The sequence below is a fragment of the Sodiomyces alcalophilus genome, assembly GCF_042370955.1.
Source record: "Sodiomyces alcalophilus JCM 7366 unplaced genomic scaffold ACRALscaffold_2, whole genome shotgun sequence".
Classification (NCBI taxonomy): Eukaryota; Fungi; Ascomycota; class Sordariomycetes; order Glomerellales; family Plectosphaerellaceae; genus Sodiomyces; species Sodiomyces alcalophilus.
The window spans coordinates 1611257-1629009 of NW_027263533.1; the positions used below are offsets into that span (position 1 = coordinate 1611257).

At 57.1% G+C, this 17753-nt stretch overlaps 6 protein-coding genes across 6 annotated transcripts; 2 read left to right on the forward strand and 4 right to left on the reverse strand.

The window, feature by feature from the left end:
- Positions 1-249: 249 nt before the first annotated feature.
- Positions 250-2096, reverse strand: ACRALDRAFT_1061044 (uncharacterized protein). The gene is made up of 6 exons (XM_071016348.1): positions 1885-2096; positions 1717-1735; positions 1629-1640; positions 1217-1500; positions 761-1144; positions 250-697 (listed from the first exon to the last, which is right to left on the reverse strand). The coding sequence occupies exons 1-6, from the start codon at positions 1921-1923 to the stop codon at positions 461-463; spliced, it is 975 nt and encodes a 324-aa protein (XP_070876745.1). The 5' UTR covers positions 1924-2096; the 3' UTR covers positions 250-460.
- ACRALDRAFT_2016818 (uncharacterized protein) lies at positions 1949-3120 on the forward strand (the record flags this gene model as incomplete). The annotated part of the gene is made up of 6 exons (XM_071019857.1): positions 1949-2004; positions 2051-2239; positions 2328-2395; positions 2434-2776; positions 2811-3055; positions 3086-3120. The coding sequence occupies 6 exons, from the start codon at positions 1949-1951 to the stop codon at positions 3118-3120; spliced, it is 936 nt and encodes a 311-aa protein (XP_070876746.1).
- On the reverse strand, positions 2453-6290 carry ACRALDRAFT_1061045 (uncharacterized protein). The gene has a single exon (XM_071016349.1). It carries the CDS (start codon positions 5877-5879, stop codon positions 3210-3212), a length of 2670 nt encoding a protein of 889 aa, XP_070876747.1. The 5' UTR covers positions 5880-6290; the 3' UTR covers positions 2453-3209.
- On the reverse strand, positions 5969-7376 carry ACRALDRAFT_206986 (uncharacterized protein; the record flags this gene model as incomplete). Its single annotated transcript, XM_071022148.1, has 10 exons — positions 5969-5990; positions 6059-6228; positions 6261-6357; positions 6397-6503; positions 6542-6564; positions 6677-6750; positions 6794-7039; positions 7087-7188; positions 7219-7315; positions 7364-7376. The coding sequence occupies 10 exons, from the start codon at positions 7374-7376 to the stop codon at positions 5969-5971; spliced, it is 951 nt and encodes a 316-aa protein (XP_070876748.1).
- A 65-nt stretch (positions 7377-7441) lies between these two features.
- Positions 7442-8178, reverse strand: ACRALDRAFT_2025457 (uncharacterized protein; the record flags this gene model as incomplete). Its single annotated transcript, XM_071020312.1, has 4 exons — positions 7442-7464; positions 7556-7652; positions 7770-7921; positions 7992-8178. 4 exons carry the CDS (start codon positions 8176-8178, stop codon positions 7442-7444), a joined length of 459 nt encoding a protein of 152 aa, XP_070876749.1.
- A 3108-nt stretch (positions 8179-11286) lies between these two features.
- ACRALDRAFT_1061048 (uncharacterized protein) lies at positions 11287-17408 on the forward strand. Its single transcript, XM_071016350.1, has 3 exons — positions 11287-15223; positions 15314-15979; positions 16046-17408. Exons 1-3 carry the CDS (start codon positions 11639-11641, stop codon positions 17027-17029), a joined length of 5235 nt encoding a protein of 1744 aa, XP_070876750.1. The 5' UTR covers positions 11287-11638; the 3' UTR covers positions 17030-17408.
- The last annotated feature ends 345 nt before the right edge of the window (positions 17409-17753 follow it).

Here is a 17753-nt window from a genome sequence, read left to right on the forward strand (position 1 = left end):
AGGTCCAACCGTCTACTCGCCGCACCTCTGATACTGCCACTGATTACTGAGGGGCTTGAACTGCCGAGCCACCGGTTCCGACGACCGGCTCTCCATCCGCCTCGGACACGGCGCCGGAATTTGCTTCATGCGGCCGAAATTCCGCCCCCTTCTCTTCCTTCCCCTTCCAGTCGGCATGGAGCCCCATATCCACCCGGGCATATAAAAACGACATGACCCTGTAGGGGCAACCTCGGGAGCATGGTTTCACGTAGATTTCGGGAGCATCATTCACGTAAACATTTGGGGACCAGTCGTGTGATCGTCAACTCTTGGAAGACTAACGTCGACTTCAAGATTCGCCATTCTATAGTCATCTAGCCTCCCTAACAGGATGTAATTGACAGGGGCTCCTTCATTATCATCACGATATCATTTTTATACCATTTTTAACTTCCTCCCCAGCTACCACACTCACCCTTTACGCGGAGATCTTCTGCTTGAGGATGTCCTTGAGAGTGACGGCATCGGCGGCGAACTTGCTGATACCCTCGCGCAGCTTCTCGACGGCCATCTGCTCCTCGTTAAAGTCGAAGCGGAAGAGGGCTTCGTCGTTGATGTACGTCTTCTTCTCAATGTCGAGCGAGGCGGCGCCGCTGGCGTCAAGCTTCTTGGGGACGGCCTCGGACGAGTTGTGGAGCTCCTCGAGCAGGTTAGGCTGTCACAGGCGGGTCAGCACCAAGGCGGGTAAAAAGGACGGGGGGGGTGGAAGAAGACGTACAGAGATGGTGAGATAGTCGCAGCCGGCAAGCTCAGTAATCTCGCCAGTGTTACGGAAGGAGGCACCCATGACGATGGTCTTGTAGCCATGCTTCTTGTAGTAGTTGAAGATGCTCTGGACGGACTTGACGCCGGGGTCCTCCTCCTTGGAGTACTCCCTCTTGTTGGCGGCCTTGTACCAGTCGAGGATACGGCCGACGAAAGGAGAGATGAGGAAGGCACCGGCCTCGGCGGCGGCGATGGCCTGGACGAGGGAGAACATGAGGGTCAGGTTGGTGTTGATGCCGTGGTCGCGCTGGAGAATCTCGGCGGCCTTGATGCCCTCCCAGGTGGAGGCGATCTTGATGAGGACACGGTCCTTGGAGATGCCCTGCTCCTCGTAGAGCTATACGGTAGAAGATTATTTAGCATCAACGTGTTCACACCTCGGGTAGACTAGGGGAAAAGGGAGACGAACCTGGATGATACGCAGGGCCTTGTCGACAGAGGCCTTGGTGTCGAAGGAGAAGCGGGCATCGACCTCGGTCGAGACCTTTCCGGGGATGATCTTCAAGATCTCCTTGCCAAACTCGACAAGGAGACGGTCGAGAGCCTCATCAACCTGCTGGTCGATGTCGCCGGCCTTGGTCTTGGCGACCTTGACGGCATCGTCGATGAGACGGGCATACTCGGCTTTCTTGGAGGCGGCAAGGATAAGGGAAGGATTGGTGGTGGCATCCTGAGGCTTGTACTTTCCAATGGCTGAGGGGGTAGGATTTTGGTTAGCACAAGTTCTTCTCCGGTGATGGGCGATGGCTCGGCAGAGTTTCACCCGTCAAGGAGGACGAGGGCGCGGAACCAGATGCGGCAAGTCGCTGTGAGAGACTTACTGGCAAAGTCACCTGGAGAAAAGAGACAACGTTAGCATTGAACTCGGAAGGAGACTGGAGCTCGACAGCTCGAGGATGAAAAGCTTACCCGAGTCGCAAACGACAACCTAATCCACGGGGAAAAGAAACAACGAGCATTAGCATCAATGATCAAATTGGTAGCGCCCGAATAACGACGGTCGCTGTCAAGAAAGCGCAGTGGGAGGGAACGGGGGACATGATCCTCCGATGATGGCAGGATGGCGGGGTAACTCACGGTGCCAGTGGCCTTCAATTGATCCAGAGAAGTAGACATCTTGGGGTTGGGGCGTTGTGCAGAAATGAAAATTATAGAGACGGGTATAAGACAGCACCAGGCTGAGGTTCAATCTAGATGGTGATGGTTTGGATGGTGTTGATGAGGGTTGGTGGTGTTATTGTAGGAAGCAAGGTTTTGCTGGCCAGACTGACGAGGAGGTGGAATATTTGTCACAACGAACCCCCGCCATGATCTCAGGATTACCTTTCAATGTACTCGGTACTCTGTACAACAATGTTCCACCTCGTAACTCCATGGTTAGGTACTACGAAGTACGTAATTATCCGGTGAGCCAGAGCCCCAGAAGCCATGGGTACGAATAGTGTACTGCGGGACGTTCTTTCTTCGCGTTGCTTTTTTACCCTACGAAGTACTCTTTTTCGGCGGGGGTCCCCTCACAGCTACGGAGGAGGGGCAAATAATACCCCTCCATCCCCTTCTTTCCAGTTCCACCTTCAACTCTACATAGGTACAACGTAGGCAGAGTACTTCACTTTAGGAATACAGAGACCTCCAATCCCATATCGGGACGGGCGCATGCGCTGCTTCATGGTCTCACCACTTCAATACTTACCAGCGATGAGAATCTACCATCAACGCCATGTTCTGTTGGCGAGAGCAACACGATAAGAGTACTACAGAGGGCACCAAAGTATCACCCACTCAGGGTCTCAAGTCGGGTCATTTCCACCATTCCCTCACCCACGACCACCCGACAACAGCACAGCATCGCGATCTTCAAAGAAAGGGAAAAAGGGAGAAGGGAAAGAAAGTCGCCCCGCTCATTTCCATTTATCCAGACCGTCGACCTCAGTTTGATCCGCTATCGGCCAGGAAACGAGCCGCTCCAGTGGTTAAATATGATCTGCCTGGATCCATACGAGCACCCGTCTTGGCATTCCCTCGACTTCACCTCTAGCCGCCTCAACAACCTCGGGCAGTTGTACACAGGAGGAAAATGCCTCGAAGTCTCCCTTGTCATCTCATCGTGGTCATCAATCCCGCTTCTTGCCCGTATTTTACATCTTGATCAAGTCCGGCCATCTTGAATTATATATATATGTATTCTTCGTGCTGCGCTGTTCTCAAAACCCCGTTCCCTTCTCATCCCTTCCTTGCTACCCCCCTCGTTAACCCCTAATATCCAAGCCGGCCGTAGTGTACTCCAGGACAACCAGACTCCAAAACGGGTGACACTGCCCACGCTGCAATTCGCCTTGTACAAAGTCTTTGTCGTGACCCCATGCTACCGTCCATCTTAGGCTATGCTGTCATTGCTTCTTTTAGTCCTCGGTGATATCACCATACTCCCACATGCCCAGCCTGTCCTCCTTGGCCTGCGACTCCACCTCCCGAAGATGCTTCAGGTAGGCCGCATACTGCCCCGTGCGCTCCCACGCCTTGAGCTTCCTCGGCACCATGCCGTGTCCCGTCGCGACCACCTCCTTGTTGATCGAGTCGTTGGGCCCCGGCTTGCCGCCATGCGAGCTATAGTCGTATAGCGTGACGTAGCTCACGTTCTCCTTGGCGTCCACGTAGTCGAAGCTCGCCACCAGCTCCCGGTCGCCCGTCAGCGACGCGATGAACTCCTGCGCCTCCTGGAAGTACTCGGGCGCCGTCGGCAGCTGCACAAACGACAGCGACGCGTCCATCGCCTGCGCCTTGAGCTTCTGCGTGCTGAACTGCGCCTGGTCCAGCGGCCGCAGCCCGGCCCACGGGATCTTCTCCGCGTTGCCGTAGTCGATAAACACCACCTCGGCCACCTTGGCCGTCCGGTCGTTGGATCGGATCCGGCCCCGGTACCACTGCCCGTCCGCCGAGTACTTGGCCGCCACCAGGTCGCCCGTCTTGGGCGGGCCGGCCAGCGGCTTGGCGTTCTTGGTGTCCAGGTGGAACTTTTTGAACTCGTTCATCAGCGTCGTCAGCGCCGCCGTGCCGTGCCCGATTTCCTGCAGCTTGAGCTTGCCGTTGCCGTCCATGTCCGTGATGACCACGTCGCGGTAGTCCTTGGGCTTGTTCTCGTACGCCGCCGGCGACTCGTCTGCCTCGGCCGGACCCGCCCCGCCTTCCTCCCCGGCCTCCTCGTCCTGTGAAGGGTCCCAGTCCTTCCAGATACCCTTCCTCGCCTCCTTGGCCCGCCGCTCCGCCGGCAGGAGCTCGCCGGCGTTGCCCGACCTCTCGGCCGAGTACGCGTGCACCGACGCCAGGCCCTCCTCCACGAGCATCTTGGCGAAGCTCTCGCGGTTGATGTACAGGTCGCCGATGAACCCGCCCACCTTGTCCAGGTCGTGGACGTCTATCTCGCAGTCGCGCTGGGTGCACCGCCGGTTGGCGAGGTCCAGCGCCTCCTGCCCAAACGGCTCGCCGCCCTCGCCCGTGTTCCGCGGCGCCCGCGGCGCGCGGATGCCGGCCAGGACCAGCGTCAGCTTGATGCCCTCGCGGGGCACGAGGATGGTGAAGCGAGAGCCCGACTTGGCAAAGTCGACGATGCCGGGGACCTTCTTCTGCCGCTGGAGACCGGCGAGCTGCATCTTGGCCTTTTGCAACGACTCGGACACGTCGACGTACTGCTTGATCTTGGGCGCCTTGCCCGACCAGATGCCCTTCTTCTCTTCCCTGGCCTTCTCCTGGGCCGCGAGGAGCTCGTCATAGTTGGGCGCCCTGTCCGTGTCGTCCTTGCGGTGCCGAATGACCGTCGCGTACCCTTCCTCGACGAGGAGGAGACCCACGTTCTTGCCCTTTTCCGTCACCGTCGCCACGTCACGCGCCTCGAACCCGTCGGCCGCGGGCTTGTGGCCGTCTACGCTGACCTTGACCTGCTTGGCGATGGTCTTCTTCCGCAAAAACTCCTTCGCCTCCTCCCTGTACGGTGCCTCGGACGGCTCACCGGCGCGGGGGCCTCGGACGCTGCTGAAGTTGATCCGCTTCTCGACCGTGCCGGCCTTGTTACGGACGATGATGGTGTCGGCGTTGATGACCTTGGCAACGACCATGTCCGACTGCGAAGCCTCGCCCTTGGACACGTGGTGTTGGTGCAGGCGGAGTTTCTTGTTCTGGGCCGACTTTTCCGCCGCACGTAGCGCCGCCATCTTCTGGCCGAGCATGGTCGAGTGGAAGTCGTTGCACCTGGCCAGGCCTTCCTGCAGCAAGAACTCGGCAATGTTCCTGTTCCCGTTGGGGTGGATGACGCTCGCCACCAGCTGGCCCTGCGAGCTGGCCCCGACGATGTCCACCTTGACCCGGCGCTGAAGCATCCGCTCCTCGACGAACCATCTCGCCTCATTGCCGTATTCTTCGGCCGGCTGGACCTGGCCGGTAGACTGGATCGTCCTCTCCGTGGACGGGGTCCGAATGCCCGCCAGCAGCGTCATGACTTGTGCGTGCTTCTCGTCGGAAAGCAGGAGGCGGACCAGGAGCCGGTCGCCGCTCAGGACGCGCTCGACGATGCCGTCGACCGTCTTTCCCTTCCACTCATTCAAAAAGTCAGGGCCGCCGAGGTCGTTCTGGACCTGGATGAAGCCGCCGGAGCCCGACCAGAGACCCTTGCCCTCCGCCTTGGCCTGGCTCTCGAGGCTGCGCAGGTTATCTAGGCGCTGTAGGATCTCGTCCGACTCTTCTTTGCGGCCGGCGTCTTCTCGGACTTTGAGCCAACCTGCCTTGACGGCCTCCTCCGGCAGTGACGGCCCGTCTCTTGAGAGAAGGACGGCGCCGAAATCACGACCCGAGGGAACGGTGTAGAGGACGGTACATTGGACCTGCTTGCCAATGGTCGATTCGCGCAGGTACTCCCGGGACTGAAACGCGAAGGGCTCGTCACCTTCTTTCTTGAGGCGGGGGGCGTCGACGAAAGCGAGGGAGAGGATGCGTTCTGCTTTGGGGTTGTTGGGGTTGGTCAAGACCAAAGTATCGCCGGAAAGCACGCTCTTGACCTTGGCAAAAAATGTCTTGGACATTGTGAGGGTAAAGAAACGGGGGACAAAGGACTTCTTCGAAGGCCTATAAAGAGTAATGGTTAGAAATGGTCAAGGAAAAAGTGTTGCATTCAAGGGCGGTCAAGACAATGCCTGACTGGAGTTGGGAGATCAGAGCAGAGCCCGACTCAAGACAATAGAAGCAATGGGGAAATCAGGACACATTGATGACGGCAATGCCATAAGAGTACGATGGATGGGGACGTAGGAAGACGTGGCACTGTAGGATAACTGCTGCACAGGTCCCTTTCCGTCTCGTTGCTATGGAGCTGGCCACGGACAGGCGGAGACCAAAACAACAGCAATTGGGAACTGCAGCACCAAGGGTGAACTGAAGGACAAGTAGAACAGAACGAGACTCACCTTGATCCGTAACGATGTAGATGGGGTATGTGGTGAAGAAAAAAGGGAGATGTAGGTGAGGAGAAGGGCGACAGGAGAAAGGGCACACGAGTAATGGCTTGGAAGTGTTGAGCCGCAGGTCGAGAAGTTACGTTACGTTACCTTATTGACAGCTTGCCTCAATTCCTGTGGGATGCGGGACAAGACGTGGGGAACAGCAACTGAAGCAGGGGCCACTTTGTGGATGTACCTGAATGTCATTACCTGGGTACAACGTATTATACCTACCTTACCTTACACACTGCCGTACTGATCTGACGTACCCCTTGAGAGACACCACGGAAAGGAAAAGGCCCAGTCAAACCATTAGAGCGAGCCAGATTTATTAGCGACTGGCTTAGGGATCCCCCATATATTTCAAGTTCATAATATTGGACGAGTTAGGTATGCCGCTGCATCTCCAAACATGGAATTGACGAGGTGACAGCCTCTGCGGGCCGCCATAATTCCTCTTCAACAAGCATGTGAAATGAGCACCCTTGGTATAGCATCACGTGCTCGAATCTCCAAGGAGTCGGTTGTTCCACAACTGTGCTCGAGCCCCAGCTCCCTCGCAACCTTGATATGAGGGCGTTGATTGAGAACGGAAAGGAGAACAGGATGGGGACACGATTGGGGTACGGAAAAAGGCGAAGGGGATCGAACGGCAAAAAGCAAGACAAGAAGATAATTGGGAGAAAGGTACAAGACAGGGGAACGATGCCAATGAGAATCTGTAACTCTGACGGCAGATATCACGACTTGTTGTACATGTGTATTGATACCTGGAGAATATAAGTGTCGTCACAGCGTACCAATGCCGGCTTCGGGTGGGAACAACAAAAGTCCGATCATCGGATGGACGCCGTTGAATTTACCGAGCACGGGACATGACTCGAACCCGCTGGAGCTCGCAAGGGGGAGTCGTCACGTCAACTACCCCTCACAGTCTGTCATCTTGACGCACACCGTACACGGAGCCGACATGCTAGAATCGAATTCCTGGGCCAGATCAAACAACTTTTCATTATTATTTGCTGGAGGAGATCAGGTAAAGCGAGGGGCTCAAAAGAAATAACCCAGACATCTGCGCCTCATCTTGCCAGTTTTCCAAATTATTTCTAGTTGTCCTTCTGCGGAGGATTATTCGTTTTTAGGCCAATTTAGCTGGAGATGCCGATGACTCCTGCAGCAGAAAGGTTCGTCAGTAAACTGAGAAGAAGGAATGAAAAGAAAAAGGCTCCATCAAGCCAATGGTAAGGGGTCCCAGGACATACCGCAAGCAGGGCGGGGACCAGCATTGCCAGTCTTGAGAGACTCCTCGTTGCCACCCTTGCCAAGGTCGTCAGTGCCGGCGTGGACGACGACGGTGCGCTATTGTCAAATTGTCAGTTACTGCAAGTTCATGTTTTCTCGTTGCATCCCGTTCCGTCCTCCACATCGGGAGCAGGTACGTATGAACGACTGGTATGGGGTTCGGGGGTTGCTTACGCCGATGACGCTCTCGGGACCGATCAGCTTGATGAGCTTGTCCGTGACCTCGCCCTTGGAGTTGCCCTGGGCATCCGTCTCGATGTTGCCGAGGTCACCGACGTGGCGGTTCTCGTCGGTAGGGGCACCGTGCTGCTTGCCGTGGGGGTTGACTGTCAAAAGAAGACGAGGGCGTCAGCAGGTGCTCAAGTAGGGTACGTGTGCTGGGAAGCTCTGACTTACAGTGAGGGCCGGCCGATGTGCAGCCGTTGGTGTTGTCGCCAAAGGTGTGGATGTGCATGCCACGCTTGGCGTTGGGGTCCTGGCCGCTGATGTCCCAGGTGATCTTGGTAGGGGCCGACTCGGACTCCTGCTCGAAGGTGACGGTACCGGTGATCTTGGAGTCACCACGGACGACGGCAACTGTCATCGTGCATCAGCATCTAAAAAGTTCATCTGGTGTCGACACTGATCCATGTGAACCCCGCCACAGCCTTGTCATCAGTGGTAAAGTGTGACAGCAGCACAAACGGTGAGGCCAGCATAGGCTCAGGGGATGGACTTCTGCCCACAGCCTTTACCCAGCTTGCCATGCCATCAGGGTGTTACTAGCCGCTCCGACCAGGCGGTCGTCCCGTCCAGGTACTCGTCCGAACACGGATTGACCAACAGGAATGATGCCAATGAGGAAACGGCAGGACGAGATGGTGGTGAGGAAATGACCAGCAGGGTCTGAGGCTCGCTTTATCCACTCCAACCGGACGAGAACTCGCTCAATCCAGCTCAAATCGTCACCCCTCCATCAGAATAGGGACGAGACGAGGCGCTTAGGCTGCAACGGCGTGGCTATAAATGGTGGGGAAAAGGGAGGGGGGGAGACCCTGCTTACCTGCTTTGACCATTGTGTCTGATTTGTTTGGTGTGATCTGGGTGTTATGCGTTTGAGTTGACAGGTAATTCTTGATCGATGTTGCTAACTTGTTCGATGGTAAATTAAGAAGAGAGGAGAAGAAGACGAGAGAGAAAACAGCAATAGAGGGGGCCCCAGAAAGGAGACGGGGTAAAAAGGCGAGTTATTATGGAGATTGCACCACCCAAACACTGAGGATCGCAGCAACCGGGCACGACTTTTTCATCGGGCTTCCGAATTTGGGGCCGTCCATTTGTTTCCCCCACCTTCTTCCACGAGCTCCCGTCCCTCCTTTTTGCACTACGGCCCTGCTAATCTGTCCCTGGCCATGGTTTCGGGACCTTTGCCAGTGCCTATGCCAGTGCCAGGTCCAACCGCAATCGGAGATCCGAGCCGCGTCACAGTCAAGGTAATGGAGAGGGGTTCTGTCGATGGATGGGGGGCGAAGGAGGACGCTGAGGGGAACCCCAAGGAGGGGCTACAGCTTCTTTGCCCCGCTCCGGCTGCTGAACAGTGATGTTGCGGGTTGTGCAGGGGTTAATAATTACGAACCGTCATGATGACATGACGGGCCACTTGCTTATTAATCCCGTGGGCCGCGCATACCACACGTTCCGTTGCTCACGGGGGTCCAACGGCATGCCGAGTCTTGGTAGAAATGATGCAATTTTGACATTCAACCCCCCTATTTCCTTTATCTTCGTTCAGTTACCCGCGCTGCATGGATATATCGACAGTGTCTCGGAACTTCGAGTTTATTCCCTAGACACATTGGATCGGTGGAGCTGAGTTGATGCCTCGAATCTATACAATTCGGGGCAAAGCCAAAGCCCGGGCATGTCAGTCATCGATAAGCAGTTAAGATGTCGGTGTTCCTGTCACGACAACGCACCTCAGCTTGCCTATACCGTCTCCCAGCCCTATAGTCTGCTAGTACGTGGGCGAGTGACTCCAAGACCGGCGATCGCGCCTTGAGACTCCAAGCTTGGCAATTCCCGATGAACGTCGTAACTGGTGTAATACGAAGATTATGAGCTCGGCGCTTTGAACTAATGAGTCGCCATGGCCGTGGTTCAGTGCTTTTCCCCTTATGACAGCAGGTATTAGAACGTGTTGTGCTCTCTCACACAGTCGAATCTACGTATGTACTTCGTACCTGATAGGTTTTCGGGATTTGTCTGGGAAGAGCATATGATTGGCTGTATTTACCAGGGACAGTACAAATAATACGATAATACGTTATCACACGGTACGAAGTACTTGGTGATGGTGTGCTGATGATGCGGGAAAGAGCATTGGAGGGAAGGTCATGGAGGGAAGGACACCACGGGAGTGCCTGCCTCCAAGGCTGAACGACCATCCCGTCCTCGGACAGCCCAGTCCACTCCAAGATCCGTACAATCAAGACCAAATTTCCTCAACGTCCTTGCACCTCTCTGTGAACGTTTCCTCTGCCCTTTACTATTCTCCCAAAGGCATTGACAAACTACGACCTCAGGCCGAGGGAGAAATACCTACGACGCCTCTACCTAACAGACCAGCGACAAGCAGACAGCGATAGACGAAACTGGCCGGAGTCCTCTCCATCCATCGTCACCCAAGCCATAGTTCACCGACGGCCGTTGGAATTGGTCGCAGCAGCAAGCCCGCGCCACCGTGGATCCCCAATGCATGTTTGTGTACCTACTTTTTCGTGCGACATGCAATAACGGCACTCTGTACACTTCATCATCAGCAACGACTTGGCTGTTCGGCCTATCCGTCTCACGTCTCTCTGAGGATCAGGTCCATCTGATACGATACTTTGTATTGCTCGTTCTCTTCTTTCCTGTCCGTCTCACACTCACCCGACACAAAAACGCGGATTTGGAGAACCGAGCACGCCAAAAATACATTGTACAACGTACGCCACCATTCGCGCCCACCCCGCCCCTGTTCCTGGTCCGAACAGCGCGCGACGAGTGACAGCGACAGGCGTTTCCCCGTTCTCAGTGGCTTGTGGCTTGGCCGTCCCCAGCTAAAACCGCCCGCCATCCGCCCGCAGCACCCTGAGCCCACATCACTCACCAACGCTTTTCCGACTAGGGGAGTATTGACAGCTGGGCAGCTGTTCCAGTGGCTCTGCTCTGTGTCTGCTTGTTCACGCGCCCCCTCCCATTCCGTCGTTTGGTTTCCCTTTGCATTGCGTTGCGTTGCGTCGCTTTCTTTTAGGGTTCTCTTTTTTCCCTCGCTTCGCACATTTCCTGGGACGAATCTACCGCTGTGACACGAGGAAGCCGTGGATTTTTTTTTCTCCCTTCTTCCTTTTTCCTTCTCGGGGCTTCTTCTCGGTCGCCTGACCTGTGTGACCGAAGCGCCGTGAAACGGCCTCTTCTGGCGACAACCGATTAATCCTTATCCTACATGTACGAAAACGACTGCTTACCACCTACGCTAGCCTTTTCAGCTACCCTAGCTTACCAAGTCCTAAAAAACCATAAGGTTCCTTGAGGAGGCCAACGACAGCGCCGATCCAAGACTTGGCTCGCTTCGATCCTCGCCCAGAGTCCTTGTCGCAAACACGTTCCTTTGCATTTTCCCTCACCTGTTTACGAATACTTCTTTTGTCCTTCCCTTTTTTTTGCTTCTTTTTTTCTTTTCTCTTTTTGGTCGTCAACACAACACCGACCCTGTGCTGGATATATTGACTAAATTTCGAGTCGATGCGACCTAACGTCATTTGCCCTTCCCCATCTTTTGGTCAGAGGCTTTGCCAACTCCCACACAGCACAGCCGCCGTCCACGATACTGCACTTTCAGAATAACCTCCATTCCGAGACGTCAAAAGAAACCGAGATACTGATTACTGCGACGACGGCGACGACGGCGACGACCACTGCAACAAACCATTCGGCAGGAATCCCGCTACCAACTGCTGCCAGTGGAAAATCGAGTCTCTTTCCCGACCGACCTCCTCGCCCGTGCGACCGACGTCCGACTCATGTCATTCCGCAGTGATGATCAGCGCCGGTACGGCCATGTGCCTCCCGTGCAATACCCCATCCCGCAGTCGCAAGATGAATCGTCCTACCCGGCTAGACGGCCCAGCTTTAACACTGGCGACGATGCTTCTTTCCTCAACCAGGCTGCGGCGCATTCCCACCCCTACCCCAATACCAACACATCAGCCGGGACGGAAGACGAGCTCTTTCTGACCAGTCCGACCTCCTCATCGTCAGTTCACCGCCCGACCTACCCCGGCTCGACCGACAACGCCCTTTCTGGCCATCAACACCAGTATCAGGGCCAAGGCCAGCCGCCTCCCACCCCGACCCATCCCACCTACAACCCCCAACACTTTGCGCGGCCGCATTCGACGTCCCTGCCGTACCATCCTCCCCCGCCGCAGCGGTACAGTTCCACCAGCTCGTCTGCCTCTCATGCGCCGACTTCGCCGACTACCTACACGCCGGCCCAGTACAACCCGGCCGCCTATGCCGCTGCCTCGCAACCGCAGCGTCAATCGACTCTCCATGGCCACAGCTACGGCCACGGCTATGGCTCCCCGTCCGTTCCGCAACTCTCCCCGGGCTTTGCGGGTCCATCCCCTAGTTCACCATATGCCTCTGCCTTCCCTCAATCCGCCCAAGTGCTTCCTCATGATCCGGCGCTTCCGAGCCGCGGCCACGGCTCGACGACCTCGCGACCTTCGTCCTACGATCCGTCTTATCAGCAATCCTACGGCAACACCTACGCCACCCACCCCAATGGCGGTGCCAATAGCCCGGTTCCCGCCCCCGCCCCCTATACTACGGCGACCTCCACCGCACCCTATCCGATGCAAACGCAGATGCCCGTCGGTCCGCAGTACGCCGCCGAGGCCACCCCGTCCATATACAACGGAGCATCGAGATCAAACTCGCTGAACTCGCAGGCTTCATCCGTCCATGTACATTCCCCGGGTCTCCAGCGGCACCCGACCAATGCCCCCCTCCCAAGCCGGCCCATGGACAACGTGCCGGAGGAGCCCGGCTGGCACGCCGACTATGTGCGCCACGGACATGATCATGCGCGACTCCAGGATGACATTATTCAGGACATTGAGGCAGAGCTAGCCGCCCGGACTGGTCGGAACCGGTCAACCTCAGTGAACGGGGCGCAAGCGTCCGACGACGAGCAGCAGCAGCTCCGGCGATATACGATGACCACTTTGGATTCCTCCAACGTGAGCCGGTACTCGTCCAACGCATCGACGAACCCGCAGAGGACTCAGTCGTCGACGTCGACCTTTTATTATGAGGGTGACGAGGAGGAGGAGGATGATGATCCGGAGGGAACGGCAGGCGTGCTGGCCATGCAACAGGCAGAGATGGACGATCGGCGTTTCGGCAGCACGGCCACCCTCTCGTACGCCGGTTCGACTGCTGCACGTACCCTGCCTCCCCCCCCCGAAGAACAAAGCAGCGATACCGATTTTGGTGGCATGGACCTTGGAATGTTCAGCGGAGGCTACGAGGCGCCATCGGGCACTCTCGCCTACGGTAACGATGTGGGTTCGCCTTCCATGCATCAGACCGAGAGCGCATCGAGGCCGCTCCCGTCGCGACCCGGTCATCACCCTTCCGCCTCCCACGAGAGCCACGAAGTTGTGCCGCCATTCCGAGAGGCCGAGGTAGACTGCGGCGGTACCGGCGGCTTGCAACCGCCGACGGCGCATCGCCTCAGTTTTGACGAGGGGGAGGAGCGAGTGTCTATCCAGTCTCCGCAGAGCGGCAGCGAGTCTCCCCAGAAAGAAGACTACCCGGACATTTTCTATCACCCCGGCATGTCGAATCGGCCTCTTCCCCGCTTCCCAGAGGCGCCCAGAAGCGACAGCAGTTCCATGCTCTCTGCCCAGGCCCCGGGCCAGCCGTCACGACAGTATTCGCACGGCCAGTCCCTGAGCGTAGATTCGCGACATATGTACCTTCCTGATGGTCCGGAAGGCTATTACACCTCTCCCGGCTCTGGCTCCGTGCCTCCTGAGCGATCCATCTCTCTGTCGAGTCACAGCAACACACCCCAGGTCCAAGCGCCAGCGCGCTCGCGGACCGACGCCGCCGAGGAGAAGAGGAAGATGTACAGGCAGCAGCAGCAGCAGCAGCAGTACCTGGCGACATCCCACGCGTCCCCATACGGCAGCTACGATACAGACGCTCAGTCATCCATGGCATATGACATTATCACATTACCCAGCGGGCGGAGGAGGAAATTCGTTCCGTCCAAGCTCACGTCGGCCGACTTTAGGAAATGTACCGAGCCGTGGGCACTCAGCGGGATCGCGGCGTGGGCGCGGGAAATGGCAGACGGCGAGCCGGATCTCAAACAGAAGACGGTCGAAGAAGCGCTCGTCAATCTGTTCACGCACAGAGTCCCGACGCTCAACGTGGCCGACGCAGAGGTCCTGAGCACGCGAGTTGTGGACCTCATGTTGGAGGCGCAGATCCTCCTCCCCGAGGAGGAGTGGGTCAAGTTTGGCCCGGGATCGATCTCCGGCGTCCTGTGGCAGCTGACGGGCTCAGGCTGCTACGCGCCCAAGCTGCATCAGCCGGACGGGCCGGGACGGTGCTACTCGCACCACTGCATGAGGACGCTCAAGAAGGCCCACCTGGACGAGTTTATGCTGGAGGAGGAGGACAAGCCCGAAGACTGGGCGACGTTCTACAAGCTGACCAAGGAGAGCGTGGAGGGAAAACCCAAGAAGGAAATTGAGCGACAGAACGTGCTGCATGAGATTGTGACGAGCGAAGAGGGCTACATGAACCAACTGGAGGTTCTTCGGGTTCTTTACCGGGACCAGATCCGGAACGCGCCGAACCCCATCATCGCGCCCAACAGGGTGGAAAAGTTCCTCACCGTCGTCTTCGGCAAGGCCGACGCGGTACAGGCGACGAACAAGGAGCACCTGCTGGCGCAGCTCAAGTACAGGCAACAGGAACAGGGTCCGTGGATCAGCGGCTTCAGCGACCTGTTCCGCGAGTGGATCCGGAAGGCCAGGGACGCTTACATCGACTACGCGTCGCAGTATCCGCACGCGTCGTACCTGGTGCGCAAGGAGGCGGATCGCAACATCATCTTCCAGGAGTTCCTCGACAGGGTGCGCAACCACAAGCAGTCGACCAGGCTGGATTGGACGCACTTTCTGAAGGCGCCCATCACGCGGCTGCAGCGGTATACGTTCCTGCTGCAGACGGTGGAGAAGAACACGGTGCAAGACGGCGAGGAAAAGGCCAACCTGGCGCGGGCCATCTCGGAGATCCACAACGTGACGCTGGAATGCGACCAGAAGGTGGCGGAGATGCAGAAGAAGGTGGAGATGATGGAGCTGAACGCGATGCTCGTGCTTCGGCCGGGGTTCCACTCGGTGCTGAACCTGGACCACCTGGGGCGCGAGCTCATCCTGCAGGGCGAGCTGCAGAGGATGGGATCGAAGGGCGTCCGCTGGGTCGACACGCATGCGCTCCTCTTTGACCATTATTTCATCCTCGCCAAGCCGGTGAGCGCGAAAGACGGAAAGGGCGGCAAGAAGTTTGACGTGTCCAAGGAGGTGAGCTTTTTTTCCTTTTCCTTTCCCTTTTTTTTTTTTTTTTTTTTTTTTTTTTTTCTGCTTGACCGAGACCATCGCTGACATGCTTAGCCCATTCCGATGCCTCTCTTATTTCTCGACAGCATCAATGACGACCCCATCTCCAAGCAAAAAGGCATTGCGACGCCCCTGGCACGGAACGCGGGCCCCGTAGTCACCGACAACAGGCTGAACAAGATGACGACGAACGGCAATGAGCGTCCTTCCCTCGAGCACGCGGGAACAAACTCGTCAATGGGATCGGTAAGCATGGCTAGGCTAACGCCGACCATGTCCAACGACAAGGACAAGATCCTGTACCCGTTCCGAGTCAAACACCTAGGCCACGAGACGTACACGCTTTTCGCTTCTTCGGCCGAGAAGCGCGCCGACTGGGTGCAGAAGATTATCGAAGCCAAGACGAGACACGCCAAAGCGCTCTTCTCGCAGAACGCGGAACCGTTCCGTCTTCGCGTGCTGGCGGACAGCGCCTTCGCCTACGACTCGGCCACGGCGTTGACCAAGCAGCTTAGCGTGCCTGTGCGAGGCACGCCGCTGGACCGGGCGATCCGCGAGTTGGAAACGGTGTATGGTCCGGGGCGGGGGCCTGCGCCGGTGTGCCGGGCGCAAGTGAACTGCGCGACGGGCTTCTCGGCATACGGCAAGTCGATCATAGCCATTGGGACGGAATACGGCGTCTACATCTCTGATAGTACAGATCCTCGCGGCTGGTCCAGGGTAAGTTTTGGATTCGCAACGCGTCGACGGGTGAACGGGAAAACGGTAGCTGACCAGTCTTCCCAGACGATACACGTCAGCAAAGTGACGCAAATCACGGTGATTGAGGAGTTTTCGGTGGCTCTGATCATCGCGGACCGGTCTCTGATCGGGTACCCGCTCGATGTGCTCGCGCCGGTGTCGAATTTCCCGGCACCGATCCACGACAGCTCTCGGAGGGCGCCGCAGAGGCTCGGAAAGGATGTGGCGTTTTTCGCGACGGCGAAGATGAAGGATCGGATGTTGCTGTTCTACAAGCGCAGGGAGGGCATGCACAACACGTTCCGGGTGCTGGAACCGGTTTTCCAGAAATCGTCGGAGAAGAAGCGCGGGCTGTTTGGGAGCCGCAAGTCGGGCGGGGGCGCGACGGAGTACTTCCGGGACTACGACGAGTTTTACCTGCCGACGGAGTGCTACTCGCTCAACCTGTTCCAGACGTACATCGCGGTGTCGACGGCCAGGGGCTTCGAGCTGCTGACGCTCGACAAGAAGCAGACGATGTCGATCCCCGACCTCCGGGAACCGGCGATCGCGAACATTGCCAACCGGATCCGGGATCAGCGGCCGCTGGGGATGTTCCGGCTGAACGACCAGGAGTTCCTGCTGGCGTACGAGGACTGCGCGGTGTACGTGGACAAGTACGGCGACGTCAGCCGGACGCTCATCATGGAGTACTCGGGCAAGCAGAAGAAGGCGCGGGCGGCGACGATGTACGGGCAGTACCTCCTGCTCTTCAACGAGGACTACGTGGAGGTGCGCAACGCGGAGAACGGGCGGCTGCGGCAGATCATCGCGGGGCGGGACGTCCGGTGCCTCGACTACGGGGTCAGGGGGCCGACGGGCGGCACGTCGTCGGCGGCGAACAACTGGGTGGGCGGGCAGTACCAGGGCACGGGCCAGATTGGCGAGGAGTCCAAGGGGACGGTGAAGATTTCGATGAGCCACCCGGAGATTGCGGGTACGCAGATTGTGTTGGAGTTGAGGCTGAATGACGGTCACATGGAGAAATGAAGCATTCGATAGAGTGGATGCTTGCGGAGGTGAATTGCTACGAGTGAAGGGTATACAAATGGTCAGAGGGGGCCATGACTATGCTGTGGACACAGAGCACGGTATGGAATGGGCTCGTCGTTTATGTCTCTAGGCAGGGGGTTGTTTTCTTTTCTTCACTTCTCTCGACGGTCTCAGACACGCGGATGAAGATATGGCCTTGCGTCTTTGCATGGCGTTGGGGTTCTTGGGGGCATGGGGATGATTTTTTTCTTCATTTGGTATTTTCCGAGACATGATTGAGGTCATGGAAAACTGTATTTCACTACGTTGGCGTTTATTCTCTAACGTTGTCCGTTGTCGAAATGTCAAGACAACACTCAATCACCAAGGACTCATGTGATGCGCATCAGTATGGTGATTACATAAGGCATGTTAGTACGTTGTAGGTCAGGAGACCCCTGTAGTCTCATCTTTTCAGTGGTGGCTGTGCTGGAGTGAGTGGGGGGTGGCTGCGCCACAAGCTGCCGGAATGGATCACGGAAGCGAGTCGGGATTCTGGTTGCAGTAGCGTCTAAGGGGTCGGTATCATCAGATGGGACTAGCTCATTTGCCTCCCTCTTGTTCAGATTTGTGTAAGGGGCCGGGGCCGGGATCAAGGTAGACGAGCCTTTCCATTCCTTTCCTTCTTTTCCGGTTTCTTTTTTCCTGCATCATTCAAGGCTCTATTGTTCATTGTCCCGAC

Bases quoted from the DNA above. Each gene is read 5' to 3' on its own strand.
- ACRALDRAFT_1061048 (XM_071016350.1), top strand. From the start codon at position 11,639: ATGTCATTCCGCAGTGATGATCAGCGCCGGTACGGCCATGTGCCTCCC. The intron at 15,224-15,313 runs GTGAGCTTTTTT...TGACATGCTTAG, and splicing joins AGTTTGACGTGTCCAAGGAG to CCCATTCCGATGCCTCTCTT. The intron at 15,980-16,045 runs GTAAGTTTTGGA...CAGTCTTCCCAG, and splicing joins ATCCTCGCGGCTGGTCCAGG to ACGATACACGTCAGCAAAGT.
- ACRALDRAFT_1061045 (XM_071016349.1), bottom strand. From the start codon at position 5,879: ATGTCCAAGACATTTTTTGCCAAGGTCAAGAGCGTGCTTTCCGGCGAT.
- ACRALDRAFT_1061044 (XM_071016348.1), bottom strand. From the start codon at position 1,923: ATGTCTACTTCTCTGGATCAATTGAAGGCCACTGGCACC. The intron at 1,145-1,216 runs GTTCGTCTCCCT...TCTACCGTATAG, and splicing joins AGGCCCTGCGTATCATCCAG to CTCTACGAGGAGCAGGGCAT. The intron at 698-760 runs GTACGTCTTCTT...CGCCTGTGACAG, and splicing joins GCGACTATCTCACCATCTCT to CCTAACCTGCTCGAGGAGCT.